Source organism: Olea europaea, chromosome 18 (genome assembly GCF_002742605.1).
Source record: "Olea europaea var. sylvestris chromosome 18, O_europaea_v1, whole genome shotgun sequence".
In the NCBI taxonomy this organism is placed as follows: Eukaryota; Viridiplantae; Streptophyta; class Magnoliopsida; order Lamiales; family Oleaceae; genus Olea; species Olea europaea.
The window spans coordinates 22,821,657-22,844,000 of NC_036254.1; the positions used below are offsets into that span (position 1 = coordinate 22,821,657).

The window sequence follows — 22,344 nt, forward strand, 5'->3', positions numbered from 1 at the left end:
GGGGTTAAAAGTGTTTAATGTCAAAAGTTAAAAAACGAGAACCTCGTTTGCACGATCTCTATAGATTGAAAACATTTAATGCAATTTTGTGCTAAAATATTTGAATTTGTATTGGGTCCAAAGATGAGTATGACTTCTCTCCAAAGATTTGCTCTAAAAATTCAAACACTGACTGGCCACCAAAACATCACATGCTCTCTCTCTCTAAATTTGAATTTTCTTTCTATTTTTTTTTTTATAATTTTTTCTAATAAAAGATGCCTTTGCCGTCACTCACTTCCCCACACGCAGAGAAGCTTCAACCAAAATTAAAAAAATAAAAAACAAATAAATCCCCCATTTACAACCTACGGCTCAATACCCCCAGCGCACGTTAGCACCCACACCTATCTGTCGGCAATTATCGCCTTCCGATCACCACCACCGGCCGACGTCCTAGACGACCTCATATAGTATATAGCCTGTTTCCCAATTCATCCCATTTCTCAAGTACCCAATTGGGAATTTTAGTCTATGCATACAGATATATACATATAGAGCCAAATTATTACATTACTGTTGTAATAAGGGTTTTAAATTAGTTATTATTAGGATGAGGTAAGGAGGATTTGAAGATGGTTAGGTTACTGGGATTAAGGGGTTTCGGTGAATGGGCTGAGTCTCCTAGGGAGGTGACTCGGACGATTCCGACGAGCGAAAGCATCGGGGAGAGCGGGTGGCTTATGCGATTCTTTGACTCGGCTTTCTTCTGCGAGTGGATTGCTGTCAGCTACCTCTACAAGCATGATCACCCTGGGGTCCGTGACTACCTGTGCAACCGTATGTACACTCTCCCTCTATCTGGTATCGAAAGCTACTTATTCCAAATATGCTATATGTTAATCCACAAGCCGAGCCCTTCTCTTGATAAATTTGTAATAGATGTTTGCGCCAAGTCTCTTAAAATTGCCTTGAAAGTCCACTGGTTTTTAATGGCGGAGTTGGAGGATGTGGATGATAATGAAGGGATTGGTAGAATTCAGGAGAAGTGTCAGTTTGCTGCCACTTTAATGGGTGAGTGGCCGCTTTTAATTAAGCCACAGATAGAAAGTACTAGTTTTATGTCATTTTCATCAAATAATAATACTTATAGTGGCAGTGTTAGTCCGACAGGGAAGAATCAGGTATTGAACAGGTTGTTATCATCGAAGCAGAAGTTGTTGTCATTGACATTGTCACCCCCTAGCAACGCGATGGTGCCAAGGTCCCTGTCGGTTTCGCCTTCATCAGGGAACTTGACAACCCAGGATGATAGTGAGAAGGTTGTAGGGTCGCCAGAGGAGAATAATAAGATTTTTAAAAAATTCCTACCAGGGATGAAGGTCCGTGATGCATTGTTTAGGAAATCAGTGGAGAAGGACTTGGAGGAGTCCGACAAGGAAGGTGGATTCTTCAAGAGACTTTTAAGGGATACTAGGGACGAGAATGTTAGAAGGTCAGTAGATAAGGATAAAGAGAATGATGAGGAACCGGATAAGGATGTTGGGTTTCTCAAGAGGTTGTTGAGGGATAGTAGAGATGAGGATACTAGAAACTCATTGGACAGGGAAAAAGAAGAGGAGGAGCAAGAAAAGAGCAGTGGGTTTTTTAAGAGGTTGTTGAGTAGTAATCGAGATGAGGATGTAAGGAAGTCAATGGATAAGTACGAAGATGAGTCAGAGAAGGATGGGTTCTTTCGAAGGCTCGTGAGTAGTAAAGATGAAGAAGAGGAGGTTACCTCCAGCTCAGATGGGTTTTTTAAGCGGTTGTTCCGTGATACTAAAAATGATTCAGAGGAAAAAGTGTTGTCCAAATCCATGGAAGATGATGAGAAGGAAGGATTTTTTAAGAAGTTCTTCAAGGAGAAATTTGAGGACAAGAAAGATGGGATTGAGAGGAATGACAATGAAGAGATAGTGACAAAGATCTCTGAAGATGATGAGAAAGAAGGTTTCTTCAAGAAATTTTTCAAAGAAAAATTTGATGAAAGGAAAGATGGGAATGGAAGGATTGATGATGGAGAAGAAGAAGAATCATCAGAGTTTTCGTTGTTCCGTAGATTGTTCCGTGTACATCCTGAAGATTCTAAGAGTTCAATGACAAATGATAACAGCAACGGTGGCAATTTGCTCGAAAGCAGCCCAGGAACGGAGAATTTTTTTCGAAAGCTGTTTAAGGATCGTGACCGTTCAGTGGAGGATTCTGAACTTTATGGTCTGAAGAATAGCACAGCGGTCAGTCCTAAATTATGCTGTTGTTGTGATAAGTTTGTGAAGTCCTGCTGTTTTAATTCATATAGATGCTTATCGTTGCTTACAAATATCATCTGACTTTCTTCATGTAAGCATCATTTAAGAGTTAATTCGTAATCATTTCTTTTCTTTTGATATGCTGCAATTTATATATTGTGTTCCAAAATGACTTGCCAGCTCCACTGAGGCCTGCTTGGACATTTAGCATTTTTGGCATTATTTATGTGTTGAAATATGTTTGCTATAAATATTTTGTGGGTGTATTTCAAAATAAATATAGCTGATGCTTTTATGAATACATTACTGTGATTAGAGCTTTAAGAACTGGAGCTGTTTATGGTATGGCGATTTTGAGAAGTATTAGAATTTTGAACTGAGTGCTATGAAATTAGCCTGGATAGTTCCGTTTAATTACTATTAACTTTTTCCTTAAGGGGGTGTTTGAGCCACATTATTTTGGTAATAATGCATTCTTGAATGGTGTATTGATGGGAAATGTGTGGTTAAAAAATAAGGAAATTTTTTTGATTTGCGTGTAATATTATTTTATTGAAGAATGTGTGGTTGAAATGATATCAAATTACTATTTAAGAATGCATTTTTTTGGAATAATGCGGCTCAAATAGGCCCTAGTTATGAAAATCTACCATACCTTTCCTGAATTCGTCTTGCTGGAAAAACGGAGGAAATAGAAGATAGGAAGAGAAGAGGAAGCAATGCTTCTGCATAAAAGTTATGCAAATTAATGAGGAGGAGAAGTCTGGTTAAACTGATCCTGCAGTATTTTTTCTTTTAGAATTCTAAACTAGCTTTCTATTTCAAAGAATATGTTTTGACTGAAGAATAGCTGTAGATGGTAGTCAATAATCTAACTTTATCTCAGTTTTTGTTTGAATTATTGTTTTCTCTGATGTTTCTACTACTTTTGCTTGGTTCAAAGAATGAATAGTTTTCTCATGTTTGTTATGATTGTTGTAAAGTGCATGGTTTCCCGGTCCAAAGAAAGACATATGGATTCTACTATTTTCTTTATACTGTTCACTCTTAGCTGTATGCTAAAATATATTTTATGATAAAGTTAAATCTGATCCTTAGACCTTCTAGTGCTTCAAATATTCTCGTGAACAAATATTGCTTGGCATTATTACCTTTGGAAGGAGACTTCTAGTAATATAGAGAGGAAGTGAGGGAGGTTTCTGACATCAAACATCAAGGCCAGAGATATGGAGAGGAGGAGAGAACAAAATATTGGGTGGTTTTGAGGAATGAGATAAAGAAAAGAAAAAATGAACTAAAGGTGGCGCATGAGTGATTCTGAATATGCTTGGATTATGTTGAGTAAATCAATTGGCTTGGTGACTTATAGATTATGGGGCTTACAATCAGGCTACATATATGCTTAATCCTCCTTTCCTCTTTTATTTATTGGAAATGTAGTGCTCTTTTATTTTGATGGAATCCTTCAAAATTGTTAAGCTAAAACATAAATATTCTTTTCCTGTTATTTAACTAATTATGTAGATAGATAAGTGGCATTTGTTCTTTGCGCCCTTATAATTGCGTTGTTGTGCCTCTACTGTGTGGAGCTACATGGATAGTACACTTGAGGACCTTCATTACAATTAAAATAGAAATTAGAAGTTTCCTTCAGCCAATAATGAAGGTCGCGCATTTTCATAGATTAGGGACTGGAGTTGCATAAACATGAAAGTTGAGAATTTGTATTTGTAAGATCCTTTTGTGCATTTGCAGTACTTTTTGATTATTAGTTTTGCACTCAAAAAGGAAGAGTAACATATTGTTTCCTGAACATCGAGGGTGCAAGGGTTAAACTGTGTCTACGCCTGTTCGAATTCTATGCAAAAAATAATTATAGCGGCACACCTGATACAGCCAAAAAATTCAGTGGTTTGACACATTCTTCTTCAGTAGTTGGGTATCATACCTGTATTTGAAATTAATGATTGAACTAAAGGACTGTCATAATGATGTGAGAATTTCAGAGAATAATGCATGGGATAGGTATTTTGGACAGTTCTGGATGAAGTTGCTAGGCTACAAGTTCAAATCTTTGGCGGATAACTTATGCTTTTGAGGGTGGAAATGTTTAAGTAATCTGGTTATAAATGAAAGTATTGCAGAATTCAAGGGATGTCTGAGGTTCTAAATGGTAGTAACTATGTCATGGATTCTTGTACTTTTATGGTGGCTAGAGGGTTCGGGATTGGTTTTGAAGTGGGGCCAGATGAGGACGCGGTTAAAAATGATCAAAGCAGTGGGGGATAACCCCTGAGCAGTACTCAGTTTCTGAAGTTTAAACTTATATAAGCTAACGAGAAACTGTTGTCCTAAGTATGACCTTCACATTGAGTTTTTTAAATGTCAATGACTTGATGTTCAGAATCAGAGAAACAAAATTAGTTGATAATGCCATGTTGCTGCAGCCAAGAAGAGAATCATCGATATGGTATAAAGCACTTTCTTGCGTAACATGTCACGAAATTTTTGAGATTGTTAGATGCTTGAAATCATTATAAGTTTCACAAGCCCTATGATTTTACTTGGAATAGAAAAACTAGATGCTACTCTAAGATACTTGGACAAATTGAAACATTATATAGCGTTGATGTTTGTATACTCAAATTTGTCCTAGTTCCTAGACCATCTAGGATTTATTAAAAAAACTGAAGTGCTCTGATTACAATTTTTTTTTTTGATAGGTAATCATTATTTAAAAGTAAATACACGGGGGGTGTACAATCATTTTAAGCCATTAAAGAACAACATGAAATTAGGCAATCCATCTACAGGATTTTTAGCCACAGCATTAAACCAAGAATACAAAGTAAAGTAAAATGTTTCTCTTATTTGCTCTCTTGTCTTTGTTTGGTCTTCGAAGCAACAGTTGTCATTTCTTTCCACACGCACCATACAATGCAGAATGGGATAAGGTGTCATGCTAGTTTGCTATCCTTATCACGAAGTTTTCTCTGCCATGCCCGTATCACGTCCTCTATACGACGAGGCATCACCCAATCCATAGATTGAGAATCAAGTATACTTTTTGAAATCCAACGTACACCATCACAATGAATGAATAAATGATTGATCGTCTCCCTTCCTTCTTGCACATATAACACCACTCGGTTACGTAGAAGCCTTTACGTCGAAGATTATCCACCGTTGAGACCTGTCCCCTCACAATTGTCCGCAATAAGAATGTCACCCGAGGAGGCAATTTACATTGCCACACCAACTTCCAGGGGAATAAATTATTCACACATCCCATGTGGGAATTAAAGTACGAGCGAACTGAAAAAATGTCATCTCGTGCTGTCCTCCACCCGATGCAATCCCTCTCTCCTACTTGAATTTGTGCGTCATGTAAAAAAGTCATAAACAACGAATAATCTTTCAATTCCCAATCCTGTAGACCCTTCCCAAACGTAATATTTCAGCTATAGCTCCCATTATGAATGTCTAAGAGATCACTCACCATAGCAGAGGGCAATGAGGCAATGCGGTGCAAGGAAGGAAGTCCCTCCTTCAGCGGTTGATCTCCGCACCAACAATCATCCCAAAATCTAATCTCATTACCATTTCCGACCACAAACTTTAGTTTGTTCAAAAAAGCACTCCATTCCCGTAGGATATACCTTCACAAACTCACCCCATAAGAACCACGATCTTCAAATGTACACTATCCCCCCTCCGTCACACCATACTTCGCCCCAATTATTTCTCTCCAGAAGCTTTTCCTCTCCACTCCAAATCGCCACAACCACTTGCCTAATAAGGCCTTATTCAACAACACAAGGCTCCTTACCCGAAGACCCCCATCCTCATCGGCAAACAAACAACTTCCCAATTGACCAAATGGAGTCTCCTCTCCTCCCCCAACCCTGCCCATAGAAATTATCTTTGAAGTCTCTCTAATCTCTTGGTCACTGCAATCGGAATGGGGAACAATGACAAAAAGTAAGTAGGGAGATTGGAGAGAGTGGATTTAATGAGAGCAAGTCTGCCTCCCTTAGAAAGGTATATATGCTTCCACCTTGCTAACCTTCTCTCCATCCTTTCCACAATACCATTCCAGATATGGGTACTTTTAAATTGTGCCCCCTAACGGGAGCCCAAGATATGACATCGACAGTTGCGCAACCTTACGACCCAATATGTTAGCCAGCTCATCCACATTATCGACCTCCCCTACTGGAATAGTCTCAGACTTCCCCAAATTGATTTTCAACCCAGACACCGCTTCAATCATAGGAGCAGACGGCTCAAGTTCCTGAATTGTTCAACATCTGCATCGCATAAGATCAGCGTGTCATCTGCAAATAACATATGGGACACCTGCAATTGGTCAACCATGAAACCCCTTATCAAACCCGCTCTTACGGCTCTTTTAATCATCCTACTGAAAGCCTCCATCACAGTGACAAATAACGGTGGAGACAATGGATCCCCTTGTCTCAAGCCTCTACTACTCCGGAAATAACCTTCAGGTGTTCCGTTGACCAAAACTGAGAATGAAACAGTAGAAATATATAATTGAATCCATTTACACCATTTATCCCGAAAGCCACAGCGTCTAAGCATATACAACAGGAATCCCCAATTTACATGATCGTAAGCCTTCTGAATATCTAGCTTACATAGCATCTCTGGGACCCTTAGACACATTCTTGAATCTACGCATTCATTCGCTATAAGTACAGAGTCCAAAATTTGACGCCCTTTTACAAATGCATTCTGAAACTTGGACACTACTTTTCCCAGCACCTTTTACAATAATCTTATACACCCTACTGACAAGGCTAATGGGGTGAAAGTCCTTAATATCAGTCGCTCCTGATTTTTTAGGGATGAGCACAATAAATGTAGTGTTAGAACTTTTTGGAATCTGCAACGTTCAAAAAAATAAGATAAAGTATTCATAATGTCCGATCGAACCACATCCCAGCACGCCTTGTAGAATGAGAAGCTCTGATTACAATTCTAAACCACATATTGTAGGAAAGCAGTTTTATCATTCTTAAAAGCCAATGTAATGTTAATTAAGATGCTAAACAAGTGGCAATTGAATTCTGAAATTGATACCGAATGGTCTGCCTCATGTTCCTTACGGGACCCCTGATACACTGCACACGAATCAGTTTATGTTTGGAGAAACATTTCAAGAGTTTATCTAAAGTTGGAGTTTAACAGATGCATGTCTATGGACATCCGAATACAGGAAATTTGTTTGGTAAGACGAGGTTTATGTTGGATTACATTAAAAAATGTTTATAGAGTTGCAAGGTTCCTGGAAGTAGATCTGGAAAACCTAAGCCATGTAAGAAGTGAGAATTTTGAAGCAGCGGATTGCATTATTCTTAGTTAAATCCTCAATTTAAATTACGAGGAAACAAAGTATGCAAGAGGAATACAATTTTTTTTTTCTTTGAGGGAAGAGGTATACAATTAAGAGCACCTTTATTCTGGAAAATTGGGAATTATTCTTCCGTTTTTTAATTATGCTTTCAACCCAGTAAGCTAAAAATGGTTTGTATCCTTACTCTTCTTTTCGTGTATATATTAAAACACACCAGTAGCTCTGCTTTTTCAGGAATTCTGCTGTCAAAATGGCCTCCCTTGCTGATGAACAAATGGGAACAGCTAACTTCTGAAGGGCTTCTCTCTCCCAAATGACCTCCCCTTCCTGGCCACTAGCTAGTCAGACTTGGCAGGATTTGCTGGAAAATAAACCATTTTAGTTGCTTTGTCATTAAATTGTGTAATTTAGCGAGTAACTTTGATCATTAGATCCAACCTTTGTTCTGGCAAAGCCTTTATAAGGTTCAGATACCATATTAACTGGTTACTGTTCAAACTGCATAGTTCACCTTTGGAATTAATTTTAAGCACACAATATGCTGTTGATGGCATGCTATATGCCTATATTTTGCGTATCTGTGATGTATTTGCTTGTGTAGGAGCTCTAGAAATTTTCAGATCAAGTTTCAAACAATTCATTTGTAGGGATGCCTGTTCATTTTTCTTCCTTCTTTGCCTTTCTTTTCTCAGGATCTCTTATATGGATTCACAATGCGACATGTGTTGCATAGACCTAAGAGGTCCCCTTTCATAAGTGCTACATGATCCCATTAAAATTAGATAGAAGAGATACACGGAGACCTAGACTATAAGTACGTTTGGAAAGTGTCTAAGAATAGTTTAAATTATAAATAGGTAGAAATGAGGAATGGAGAAGTGGACATATGGGTCCCTCAAAATGTGTTGATAGAAAGTGGCTTGAGTGTTTTTTAACAGTTTATAAACATGAGCCACACATGGCTTGAAACGGTTGGAATTATTTGATTTGAGTGGATCTTTCCAAATATGTAGCTTTTAATTGAAGGAAATGGTGAAAAAAAAGGCAGCAATGGTGAAAGAAAAACCAAGTAGCTGACTATAACTTCACTGGGAGTAAGAGTTAGATTGTTGTTCTCGTTTCTTATGTCTCCTTTTCTTTCTGTACATCTTCTTTCTAAGCTTCCTGCTTTATTATTAATAAGATTATATTCTTATGTACCAATCAAAAAAGATTATATTCTTATATGAAAAATAAAAAAGAAAAATGAAAATCTTTGCTTGACATTTTTTTCTTTCAATTTCTGTGTTGAAGAGTGCTTGGCATTACAATGGATTATTGGGTTACTTATTATAATAATGTTTCATTGACCAGAAATGTCTTGGCTCACCAAAGCAGCGAAATGAAAAGTCAAATGCTAAACCTCCGCTTCCAAATAATACCACTTCACAGTTTAGAAAAGGGACATATCATGAATCTCTTGACTTCGTGCAAAGGTTATGCGAGATATCCTACAACTTGGTTGACGTATTTCCTATTGAAGATCGGAAAAGTGCTCTTCGTGAGGTTACCCAATTTTCTTAATTTCTCCTGATTGCTTCAAAAAATTTTTTTCCCCTGTCCATCAACATCTTTCCTCTCTTTGCTAAATTTGTGAATTTTGCTGTTTCCAGTCTCTTGCAGAAATCAACACGCGTATACATGCTGCTCAAAGTAGTGGAGGTAAATGCCAGTATTTATGTGGATGGATGTTTGGTTCTATCAGATTCTTCTAGGACTATAAAAATTAGTATGGCAAGTTTGAGTACGAGGACCAAAGTTTTGAAACAGAAGTTTATTACATTTGTAGTTCCCTATATTTTGTTATGTCGGTCCAAAATTTGTTTTGAAAGGGTCAAAATAAAAATTAGTTTTTTTACTAGCTACTAATATCTCTGATATTATTTTTCTGATATAGTATTTTACAATTGTTAGCTACAGAGGGCTATCTTTAATTCAGTTTGCTTCCTGGTTGTGGTCTTTAATGAGGTAGCATGTTTGGAGAATACAAAATGGAACCAATTGTTTCTTGCAGCATTGGCTTTGTCATACTAGATTATTGTGCAGTTGAGAATGTTTGTTGAATCAACATGCTGTCTTTTATCGAGATAGAAAATTGATTTACGCTTATAGAGATTGAGCTATTGGAGATCCTTCAGTACAGGAATAAAAACAAAGATTTAATAAAGCGCCAATATTTCAACGATGAGTAGCACCAAGAGTAATAGTGGAGTACTTTGTTTGGGAGTTCTATTCATTTTGTGAAAAGAGAATCAAACAATAAATTAATGAATTATATTCTGAAATTCTCATATTTCTTCCTTGTTCTTCTACCTTGTTTTGTGTTTCTTACCGCGAAGCTAAAAATTCAACACAAACCATTTTGTTTTCAGCAATTTAATGTCCAAGCTTTATTCCTGTTAAGATTCTTAAGAATGTTCGTGAGAACATCCTTGCCATGCTCTCATCCTACATTCCTTCTGTGATACCACAGGGGTATGTTTTCCAATGGGGAAGGGTATGTATCGCGTGGTTCACATACCTGAAGATGAGGCTATTCTTCTGAACTCAAGAGAAAAGGCTCCTTACCTGATTTGTATCGAAGTCTTGAAAAGTGAATCCCCAAGGTGAGTTATGGTAATTTCATTAGTTATATTTAGTGACAACAAAGTCAATTCTTCAGTAATCATTGTAACGTGTTGGCCTTGACACTGATCATATAGTTGTGTATTTATATCTTTACAACTAGCAATTCAAAGGATGTGGCTAATGCTCAAAAGCTTTCAAAAGGAGGAATTCCTTTGGCAAATGGAGATGCACTGTTGCCAAAGCCTCCACCATGGGCTTATCCTCTGTGGACAGGACATGATATGTACCACAGTGGTTATGATAGGATGTCAAGTTCTACTTCTCAGGCGATAGACCAGGCAATGACTAAATTATGGGAGGCCAAAGTAAAATTTGTTCATGTGAATTTTACTGTGGAGCAGCAATCAGACCCTGGCCTCGAATTTTGTATTTCTCAATCTTTTTCTTCAAATGGTGGCCTAGTCAGTGAGGTTGGTTCTTATGCATCTGAAACAAAAGATGGATGTGATTTGGAACTGGTGAGAGTTGTCTTGACAGCTGATCCTGGGGTTAGCATGGATGACATAGTGGACCAAGATCCTCCACCCAGACGAAAAGAGCACCGCCGCGTTCCAAGTACTGTGGCTATTGAGGAAGTCAAGGTAACATGTTCATTTGTATCCTGTTAATCAGTCATATCTTCTTTACAATTGTCTTATTCAATGTTTGTATTTGCTATCATTAGTGCATATTCAATTTCAATTTTTCCGTACAGGCTGCTGCATTGAAAGGAGAAGCTCCTCCTGGACTTCCTCTCAAGGGTGCTGGTCAGGACTCTTCAGATGCACAGCCAAAGGTGATGATTTGTCCAAAGTTGAATGGCTTGTCTTGGCTTCTTGGCCTTAATTTTATTTGTAATTTACCAATTTTAAACAGGCTGTGAATGGGGGTGGTCCCAAAGTAGGTGATGCATTAGCTGGTGAACTGTGGGAGTTGAAGGAGGAGAGAATACGCAAAGCCTCAGTATATGGAAAATTACCTGGTTGGGACTTGCGTTCTGTAAGTTGCTATCTTGTCTTCTCTTCCTTTAACAACCATATTTTCTACATGATAATTTTCTGTTGGGGACTTGGAGTAATTTTCGAGTCTTTAAATTTTGGTTATTTGGTTTGCCAGTTTGATTTACTGAATAATATGGATTTACTTCTCTCTGTTGTCTGTTGATCATGGAAAATGCATTCCTGAACAGCTTGTAAGCTGTTTTCTCTTATTCATCAGAAGGTAGTTGCTCAATGTCTGTACTGTGATAAATTGTCAGTATATTAGAGGATATCTGATTTTGAAAAGATATCATTGGGTAATTGGAGATTTGGTTTGCTTGTCAAGGGTGATCATTAGTTTAAGTGTTGGCTCTGTAACAAAATTTATGATTGACTGCTTGATGTTTAGCATTTTGACGTAGTTCTTTTATGATTATTTTGAATTTGTTCATAAAGAACAAAAGAGTTAACAGAAACATGCTGGGGGCTATTATAAGCGAGGGCACTAAATAATCCAAAAGGTTTCAGTTTCTGCTGAGGTACCACTCTTGTATCAGTGACAGCTATTATGAAACTCAATCTCTGCAGAAACTCCAATGAACTGGTTACGACATTTGTGCTAGCTTAGAGTGCTCTCCCAAATTTCAGTCTGTTATGGTATAAGATAGTTAATAAATATATGGATTAACTTGCTGTTGGTGACATGGCCTCAAGTATCAGATATCCAGCTTATAGGTTGTTGGCCTGTTGCAGCTCTTTGGAGTGACAGTGTGGCAATCTCATTTTTACAATCTAAAGTTTCTCACTGATGGATCTAGGATGATCTCCAGGGAATGTGGTGCTTATGGCAGCAGAATTTTGTGGATGGTTAAAGTTTTTATATATTGACTTCATTAGTTGTGCATCAGCTGGTTTGGACTTTATTTATCATGAAACCGTTCAATACCCTATTGCACTTTTTTTTTTATCAAATTGTGGAACTCATTGGATGTTAGAAAGGCAATTACTGCTTGTAATTTGTAAATTCTTGCTTTATTTTTGTCAATTGATTGTTAGTCTATGCCATCGTTTTCTACTCATTTTATCGTATTTGTCTGCATTATTATGTGATCTGCAATTTCAATATTGTTTCTGCACCAGCTAACTCATTCTAATTTTTTATTTTTTTTATTAATTATTATTTTTTTATTTTTATTTTTTCAGGTAATTGTTAAAAGTGGTGATGATTGTAGGCAGGAACACCTTGCTGTACAACTTATTTCTCACTTTTATGGTAGGTGTCAGATGCTTTATGAGAGTGGTTAGATTCCAATTACTTGTTTCATTTTGTTATTTGTGGTGTTTATGCATCCACTGTTAGTAATCTTTATCATGGCTCCCTGTCAAAGTTAGATACATTCTTAAGTCGCGATTCAGATTGAGTATTGGAGGCAGCTACAAGTTTGAGGAATGATTAATTTGTTTAGGGAAGGTCATATACCTTTTCTAGTAATTATATCTTCTCAATAGCAGTGTGACGTCAGAGCATTTTTTTTTATCATTCGCCTCTGTTTAACAAATTTTCCATGCAAAGGTCTTAAACTCCCTGCAGATATGAGTTAATCTATCAATTATGAGTTGTCTACCAATCTCACAAGTAGTGACTTCCAAAGATATCCAGAGGTAAAACCAAATAAGTTTTATGAGGTCATTAGATTACACCTCACCTTTTCCAATAATTTCAGAGTATGAGATGTGAGCTATATAGCTCTGTAATTCATATCATCTTGAATATCTCTTTTATTATTATAGATATATACCATGTAACCATGATACTCTACCTCTTTTTATTCAACATTTTTCACAATTTAACATCTTATCTGACGATTTTGTGAAACATAAAAATATTATTTCGCCCATGAACATCATACTTAAGTAAGGTTCCTTTTGGCCAATTTCTATTTGTTTTTGTATTCTTCATGGCCTCCCACACAATTTATGGTTCTCCTTTTGTACACAATTTTACATGTATTAAAAGATTTAATATAATACTAGTATACTACTGTCTATTTTTAATAAAAGAACTGTAGTTGTCATTTAATTTAAAATTCTAGTAGTCAGTTATTTAATACTATGCCCGTCTCGGGGGAAGATTTTCACCAGATTTTAATCCAAATTTGGACTGTTGGAAATGTAGGTAGGCTCCTTCTAGCTGTAATTTCTGACTAAACATTTGGTAAATTATCATAATTGTCCTTTCAAACAGAGTGAATTAAATGTCAGAAGGGTACATTGGTAATTCTGCAAAATGTAGTCAATTAGTGCGGTTCCTTTTCAAAATATAGCGGTAACATTTTGCATTAAAATTTGTTGATAATTGATCCCAGATAGGTGCTATATGTATTTTCAATAATAAGATTAAATTGTAAAGTTATATATATTACATTGTTAGTTAATAAATATTATTTATTTTCAGAAGTTATTGATAATAACAATAGTTATGAGTAAACAAATTTATCATCTATTTTCAATGATAATATAATGAGTTTTAAAAGAGTTTATAACTAATAAAATTCTTCTTCGCACGTTCTAAGGTGTTCAATAAGTATTGAAAATTTAAAAAATATAAAATAATTAAAAAGCATATATCTGGTACGTATCAAAGAGTGTCCAAGCATATCTAATCTTGGATAAGTGTATATAATAAGTTTACAAGTTTTTGGGCGCCCTAGACAACAATGTGTCATGTCAGTTATGAGGTACACCCTAGCTTATTTTGGCTCTATTTTATTTAGGGCTGAATATGGACCGATTTGGTTTGGAACCGAACCGAACTTGAATTTTTGGCTATTTAGTAAATGGAACCGTCAAGTCCAAATTTAATTATGGAATTGTTTGGGTTTGGTTCCATTCGGTTTGGTTTGATTTCTAGGTTCCATACAATAATTAATTTTTTTAATTTAACGCTACATTAATTCAATTACCGATATGTTCAATTTTAGTTCTTACAAGATAATGTAGTCCAATTTTATGTATTTTTTATGCCTCTCTTTGTTGAGTTCTTTATAGATTTAATTGTTAAAATCACAGGGAGATGAAGATAGCAAGCTCACAATAATGAGTGTCATGTCAGTTATGAGGTACACCCTAGCTTATTTTGGCTCTATTTTATTTAGGGCTGAATATGGACCGATTTGGTTTGGAACAGAACCGAACTTGAATTTTTGGCTATTTAGTAAATGGAACCGTCAAGTCCAAATTTAATTATGGAATTGTTTGGGTTTGGTTCCATTCGGTTTGGTTCGATTTCTAGGTTCCATACAATAATTAATTTTTTTAATTTAACGCTACATTAATTCAATTACCGATATGTTCAATTTTAGTTCTTACAAGATAATGTAGTCCAATTTTATGTATCTTTTATGCCTCTCTTTGTTGAGTTCTTTATAGATTTAATTGTTAAAATCACAGGGAGATGAAGATAGCAAGCTCACAATAATGAAGAGAATCGTAATCGAGCTTTCAATTCGATTTCTCTAGAAGTGTAGAAACGACAATATGGTAGAATAATAAATTTGGATAAAATTTAGGTCAATTTGATAAGTTGGGCTTGGGTTGGAAATTAGAATAGGAAAATCATATTTTGGGTTTGGGCTAAATTAGTTAGCTAGCAAATTTATTTAGAAAAAAATAAAATAATTTGATTTATTTAAGATAAATAAATTTTAAAAAAACTAAGGAGATTCAGTTCTTATTCAATTCTTCGATTTTTAGTCCATAATCGAAAATCAAACCAAGTCTATCGGTTTTCGATTTAGATATCCATCTGGGTATTTAACTTAAGAAGAACTACTCGATTTGGTTCAATTCAGGTCGAGTTCGGTCCGGTACATCCTAAAAAGAGGCAGAGAAGAATTCTAGGGATAAGATGTAGACAAGGTTTTAGGTTGGCTATCAACCTATTGCAAGTCGCCTCCATTATCTTGGTTTAAGACTTGCTTTGGGAACATGTGTTCATCTTCATAATGCATATTTTTGCTCTTTTAAAATTTATATTTGAGAAATTCCTAAAAGAAATCTTTCCGTGAGATTCGGTTGTCTATATATTACCATTAAAATGCAACCGTTGCTGTTGTATTTTTGGTGATTGAATGTAACAGAAGACATTTGTTAATCGAGAAAGCAGTCAGTGGACGCTAGTGGTTGTACACTCACCTCTCCTTAAAACCACAAAAGAACACTGAGCTTACAGTTATATACCCTTCTGATTGTCTGTGTTTCAAATGGAATTCTGTTGTCCTTCAAAACTTGTATCATAGTTTAATTTACTTTTGATTCAAATTTTATGAACTGTAAGATGTCTGTCTCCATGTCAATTTATTTACTTAATGACCATGTGTTGGAGTTGAATTACTTATCCATTTCTGATGGGTGGGATGTGCAAAAACTTATCTTGTAGCCCGACTTGCGTCTACTTTTTTCCCTTTGTTCATTGGTATGGTTTGATGACTTTTCTTTGTTATTTCTTAACTGCTAGATATATTCCAGGAAGCTGGTCTCCCATTGTGGTTGCGTCCTTATGAAGTTTTAGTTACATCCTCTTATACGGCACTTATTGAAACTATTCCCGATACGGTAACATCTTACATTGTCTTGGTAGAGTAAGTGCATATCTGCATAGCTATGGCTGAACTTATTTGTATTATTGTTTTAATACCAGGCGTCACTTCATTCCATCAAAAGTAGATTTCCCGATATTTCAAGTTTACGTGACTTTTTTGTTGCCAAGTATCAAGAAAATTCTCCGAGTTATAAACTTGCCCAGGTAAATGAATCTTGAATTGTAGTTCTTTGTCTCGTCAAAAATCTTTGTTTTTTCCCATTCTTTGTCTATATTGTCATACATCAGTGATGTGTCTCTATTTGCTTCTCGTTATCAATTCATGCATCATCGTACTTTATTTTTCTAGGTGGAGAGTTGCAAGTCTGGAATCATATCATAATTTTTAAAATATGGAAATAGCTCAATTCTTTTTGCTGCAGTTTATTGGTCTAGCAATTTCAGTTTATAAACATTCACGATCTCATTATTTTTAGTCAAAGAAGGCAATTTGATGTCTAACATTCTTTGTATCATGGGAAGATTATAGTTATCAAATAATCCTATCACTGACTAGGTCAAGGCATTGGCTTAATGTACGCAATCCTATTACAAATAGGGTATGGATTATTAATTGTTGTACTAGGATTTTATTTCTTGTTCAGATTAGGTGTTTTTTTTTTTTTACCTTATCTTCCTTATATTATTAGGATTAAGTTATTATTTTGTCTATATAAACAAAGGCTTTGTGTACACTTTCACTACCATCAATTTCTTTATAATCAAATTATTTTTTACAAATTTTCGAGTTTTTCAAACTTTGTTCTTGTTTCAAGAATTTCAATTTTGCTTGCACCAAAATTGGTACAAGAGCAAGGATTTTCATCTGACCTGCTAACTAAGGATGATACTAGTGGAGTCGAAGCCATTGACGGCATAGGTTTTAAAACATTAATCACTGACTTTTCTTGCTCGAAAAAACTCTTCAAGATGTTCAGCACACCTTAGCTCCATTAATCACTGAAGTTATGCGTGATGCCGAAGGCAACAACTAGGTCACAATAACATCGTTGGTGACTCATATTCCAACAAGCTTTTGATGGATGATGAACAATCGTGAATAGAACACATAGAATTCGTGGCGCATAAACCTAGGTATCCTTGACCTCTGCCAATCGACAACCCATCCTTGTGTCCTAGTTGTAAACTTATGTATCGTCCACTTTGAGAGAGTCTAAGCCTATCTTATCTCCTATGACTTTTTGTCACTTCCCTATATTTGAACTTAAGATCTTTGTCTTATGAAAGACTTAAGTTGAATTCTAGTACCAAATAGAAAACTTTTGTAATGACCCGAGACTTGTGCTTAAGCCATTATATCATACATACTGTCCGCTTTGGATAAGCCTCTGTCATTGTACCTCCTAAAGCCTTTCTATCGCAAATTCCATATTCGAAAGACTTGAGTTGAATCCTATTACCAATTGAACAAGTACGTATGATATAACAACTTGGGCATGTTGAGAATAAAAAGTCATCGGATACTCTTACCATTGACGTGGACGAGGCATTGGGTCACTACGTCAATGGTTTATTTGGCTCACTAGTTCAGCCACTAGGTCACTTTAATGGTAAGATTAAAATTTAAGGTACACTACCAGTTAAGCACTAAAGAAATTATGTTAATCTTAGCTGAAATACATATTTTCAACTACAAGTTCTCCAAAAAAGTCATTTTCACATCTCTTCATAACTTTTTCCCACTTTTTAACCACACATTCTACAAAAAAATCACTTTTCATATAATCACTTTCATACAAGCACAAGATATCCATCGACAGAGATTTAATAAACAGTTTATTTTAAAAATTTTACATGATTAGTCAAATCTTAATTTCACACACAATACGTGGCGACAAAATTCTCTTGAACTTCTTTAGATGAAAATAGTAAGGACTTGCAATAAGTTAAGAGTAATATAATAATATACACTTCGTGTAGTTCCTTATTTTTCTGTATACGATAGTTGAAGTTATGTATTTCCTAGTTGAAACTATTACAACTAGTTACAGTAGTGCAGCGGTAAGGTGCTTAAGGAAGCTGAAAAGGTAACTAACAGGCACTAGATTCAGAATTTGCTTGAAGGATGGAGAATTAATTTTTGCTATCTGATCTTGTTTAATGAAACTTGGTCGTGGGCTGTCTCTAACCTGTAGATATTAGACGAGTTCTACTGCAAACCGGTCCAATTTAACTACTTGGTCTGGGCCCCTGACTCATATCCGCTTCTCTGGCTTCCAACTCTCGGTCTGGTCTGGCCCTGGATAATATTGTAAAATCTAGATTCAGAGGATCAATGCGGCTTGTTTTTATGCTAGAAACTAAATTGTTTCGATCTGGTTTCTGTTTATGGTGTTTCTTCTACATTGTTGGCCAAATGTTTTGATCTGACTCCTTTTCTAATTACATGGTCCTTTAGCCACACCTTAAACTATTTTGTCTTGTTCTTTACAATTAATATTTTTTTTTCCATAAAAGAGTAAGTTTATGGGGCATCTTCTCTTGAATGAACTTCAAATTTCTTGTTTTGAATCATCCTTGCAGAGAAACTTCGTGGAAAGCATGGCTGGGTACTCTTTAGTTTGCTACCTTTTACAGGTGAGCTCCTCTCTCTTTGGATTCCTAACATTTTTCGTGTGTGACTTCAAGTTGTCATTTATGTTGCAGGTGTGGTATTTGGGAGAATTTTCTTATCATATGAAAAAGTTTCCAGCAGTACCTATTTACTGAAATTTGTATTCTGAATTATCTTGCTCTGGCATTTTCTTGGTTGCAGTGTTAGCAATACAATTTGAGCATGATGGAATTTTAAACTAATTTATATCTCTTTCAATTTTTAACATTCTCAACATGCTGCCTTATCTAAGATGCCTCTCGTCTTTAGGTAAAGGATAGGCACAATGGAAACCTCTTGTTGGATGAAGAAGGTCATATCATACACATTGACTTTGGCTTCATGCTTTCTAATTCACCTGGTGGTGTAAATTTTGAAAGTGCACCATTTAAATTAACCCGTGAACTTCTTGAGGTAAGTCAGTATGACCTATGCTAGGCAGAGTTAATATTGTATCATTATTAGAATCAGCATGTGTCCACCACTGCAATTTTTTATTTTTCATTTCCATAGTATACCTACTTTGGTTTTGTTCTAGGTGATGGACTCTGATGCCGAGGGAGTTCCAAGCGAGTTTTTTGATTATTTTAAGGTGGATATTAGATTTACTACCCTTTACTTCTGGGAAGTTTCTTCTCATATTGCTGGTGTTCATTGCTGACATTAGTCCTGTGATTTCAGGTGTTATGCATTCAAGGTTTCCTCACTTGTCGTAAACACGCAGAACGCATAATTCTTCTTGTTGAAATGTTGCAGGTAAGGTGGTAGAATGTTTGCGACTTCCACAACTTTTCCTTCTGTTGACTGTTCAATTCATTTAAAGATATTTAAATTTGATTTCCTAGTAGAAGAGCAACTGGGATATAAAGATTGGAGTTGGAGAATAGTGATTCTGTTGGTGCTTTAACCTCTGTCCCATAACATTTAGGTTCTAAGTGAGTTATATTCACTGAAGGAAGTATAGACCTTGATATTCTGGTTGGACAAGTGATTCGTGTTGCTGGTTGGTAAAGAAAATTAAAGTTTAAATGTATTGTCGTTCTTTACTTTCTTAGCATAATGTGGTTGAGTTTATCTGATGCTTGCAGAAGTAACTGCTTTTGGGGTAAATCTTTCTCTTTTAGCCGATCCATTCTTATTTAGAAAGAAGAAAAATATATTGAAACCTCAAAGGCTGTCTTCTGATATAGAGACCTTTCTTTCGCTCTCTGTCTCTCTGAAGCTTAAAACTTAATGAGCATGTACACCATTAGATGATCTGCAGTCCTCGAATTGCTCCAGGAGTAATAGTGCAAAATGTACTTCAAATTTAGAAACAATCGCATGTATGATGTCAGTCCATAAATTGTGTTCTGTGAACTGTGTTGAATCCATAGCATGCAAGTGATTCGCGAAGAAGAGCACTATGTTATCCTCCTTGACAAGAAATGAGAGATGGCTTACTAGAGAGCTCCAAAACTTTCCGACCTCTATTTTGGAGATCTTAAGAGGTTGGAAGATGAAAATAGGGGGGATATTAAGCAGCACTATGAGATTGTGTGTTTCAATTCAGGAAGCGTGGAAACTCCATTTCTGAGCTACTTTGGCCACAGAACAATCTTTGATCCAAGTCTACAACTAGGGCGCTCGGTGTGATTTCTTTTGATAGATGAGGAAAAAAAGTTTTCTTCTTGCAATTATAGTGACAGATCATCTGTAATACATGCTCATGGATCAACTGGATGCACTATAATGAAGTAAAAGTTTCCCCTTGGGACTGGCATGTATCTAAGTTGAGGGGAAGCTGGCAGGCAGTTTCTGGTTAACTCTGTATGAAAGATGCTTTACGGACAATTTGCAATATTCTTTATGTCGTGAGTTGTACATCTAGGTCAGTTTTGCAAGTTTAGAAAAGAGAAAACAGAAACAAGAGGTGCTGTATTGTTTGTTAAGATATTGAAAAAGAAAAAGAAAAAAAAAAGGTTTGATTCTATTTCTCGGGGGAAGAGGGAGTGGAGAGTGGAGGAAACATCAGCTAGTTTTCATGTTGTGGAAAATGTTATGATTTAATGCAGGGATTAGCATAATTCAACCTGACCCAATCGAACTTAACAAAACCATATCCCGTACTTATAAGCTAAAGAATATATTTTAAACTATTTTGGCTGCTTCTGATTCATTGCTTCAAGATTCTGGTGATCTTTTCAATAGTGTTTCTAGCATTTCCATTTTGGATATGCTGAATAGAATAATGAAAAACTAATCCTTTTATTAAGAAGTCCTCTACAGGTGGTGATCCTTTTTACTCCATTTTTATTTAGAGATCTTGCTTGTATCAGCGATTATTTTTAATTGAAGAGTCTGACATAATTCCAAAATATATGATCTTCAAGCCTAGAGTAGGAAACTGATTCTTGCAGTGGAACCTAAGTTTCTTGAGAAAAGTCTTGGCTTCTCGTTTTAGTTGAATTCACTCATTTGAAGTATTTGCAGTGACATTTATTTTGCAATTAATGAATAGTTTGAATTTTTGAAGGTTTAATTAAATTGTACAGGCCAGTTATTTGTTGTTTAATTAGTAAAACCTGGCTCAAATTAATGCGCGTTTTGCTGAGAAAGGTCCATATATTTTCTGTTTGCTGGCGTTTTTCCCCATCCAAAATGCTTGTACATGAGATCTAACAGAAATTTCTTCGCTTGATTTTAGTATGAACATAATCCTAGTGATTCTTTGCTTGTATCAGGATTCTGGTTTCCCTTGTTTTAAAGGTGGTACACGAACAATACAGAACTTGAGGAAACGATTTCATCTTTCTTTGACAGAAGAGGTTTGATAATTCATTTATTTATTTTTTACTAGTTTATCATTTTTTAACGATTGTCCTTCATGGGAGTTGGTTGGTTCCTACAGCAATGTGTGTCCTTGGTGCTTTCTCTGATTAGCAGCAGCTTGGATGCATGGCGAACGCGGCAATATGATTACTATCAGAGGGTATTAAATGGGATATTATGAGGATAGATTGAATTACTGGTTGACCCTAGATGACAGTTGACTTGGCAAACCATTATATGATCCTGAACTCTGGTTGGAAAGAATTTAAGGATCTCCTGGATGTGTGTGGTTTGATGATAACAATTTTGTTGCCAGTTACTGTCGGATTGAGGAATCAATTATTTGATCTTGGAAATGTTATTATAGGAGGGTCTACCTGTTGAAAACTCACTTCAGGAGAACTTTTGTTTTACTCATTTTCTTTCTTTAAGATAATCGACTGGCTGGAGTGGTATTCCCTTATTTGAGGGAGATGTCAATTACTTGAGAAACTATTTTTGCTGTACAGAGTGATTTGAAAGTGGAGATGGAAGCTATACTAGACGCCTGTTGGGACTTTGATTTAACATGTTTTGAGTTTCTGTGGTCATCGACGTTGCAAAAAAATTTATAATCTCGTATTCCTGCAGTCTTCAGAAAGAAAATGCTCGGATGTACAAGGTGCAGTTTGCTTTTTGCTCCTGGATGCCCATATTCAACTTTTGAGACATCAAGCTCTGATTCTTTTTTAGTTGCCTGGGTTTAATGTTAAAAGAACATTTGCTTGTATTGTGTATAAAATTACAATGAGTGGTGTTCATGTATACATCAATTTGTCCATGGCATAAAGTGTGCAAATTTGATGGTTTCTATTATATATTGGGTACTGCACTCTGATTCCACATGCCAAATTTGTTGGATATTGTATATCAAACATGCTTCTAAGCCATTATAGACTGAGTTTCTCAAGTGATATTTGGAGTTAAATGTTTCAATAATCACTCAACTTATATCATGGTCAAAATTA

The 22,344-nt window shown here is 35.9% G+C and overlaps 1 protein-coding gene across 2 annotated transcripts; it reads left to right on the forward strand.

Annotated features, from left to right (window-relative positions):
- The first annotated feature begins 232 nt into the window (after nt 1-232).
- Nucleotides 233-22,290, forward strand: LOC111367813 (phosphatidylinositol 4-kinase beta 1-like). 2 transcript variants are annotated; one of them, XM_022988875.1, is made up of 16 exons: nt 242-2,252; nt 9,001-9,192; nt 9,300-9,348; nt 10,160-10,292; nt 10,415-10,895; nt 11,009-11,089; nt 11,170-11,292; nt 12,477-12,546; nt 15,790-15,887; nt 15,973-16,077; nt 18,457-18,510; nt 18,797-18,940; nt 19,065-19,118; nt 19,208-19,282; nt 21,250-21,333; nt 21,417-22,290. In XM_022988875.1, the coding sequence occupies exons 1-16, from the start codon at nt 615-617 to the stop codon at nt 21,516-21,518; spliced, it is 3,483 nt and encodes a 1,160-aa protein (XP_022844643.1). In that variant the 5' UTR covers nt 242-614; the 3' UTR covers nt 21,519-22,290. The 2 variants fall into 2 exon arrangements, 1 of the variants encoding a protein (XP_022844643.1); XR_002697893.1 differs by lacking the exons at nt 15,973-16,077; nt 18,457-18,510; nt 18,797-18,940; ... (2 more) ...; nt 21,250-21,333; nt 21,417-22,290 and adding an exon at nt 12,662-12,935 and having other exon boundaries at nt 233-2,252; nt 15,790-15,862.
- The last annotated feature ends 54 nt before the right edge of the window (nt 22,291-22,344 follow it).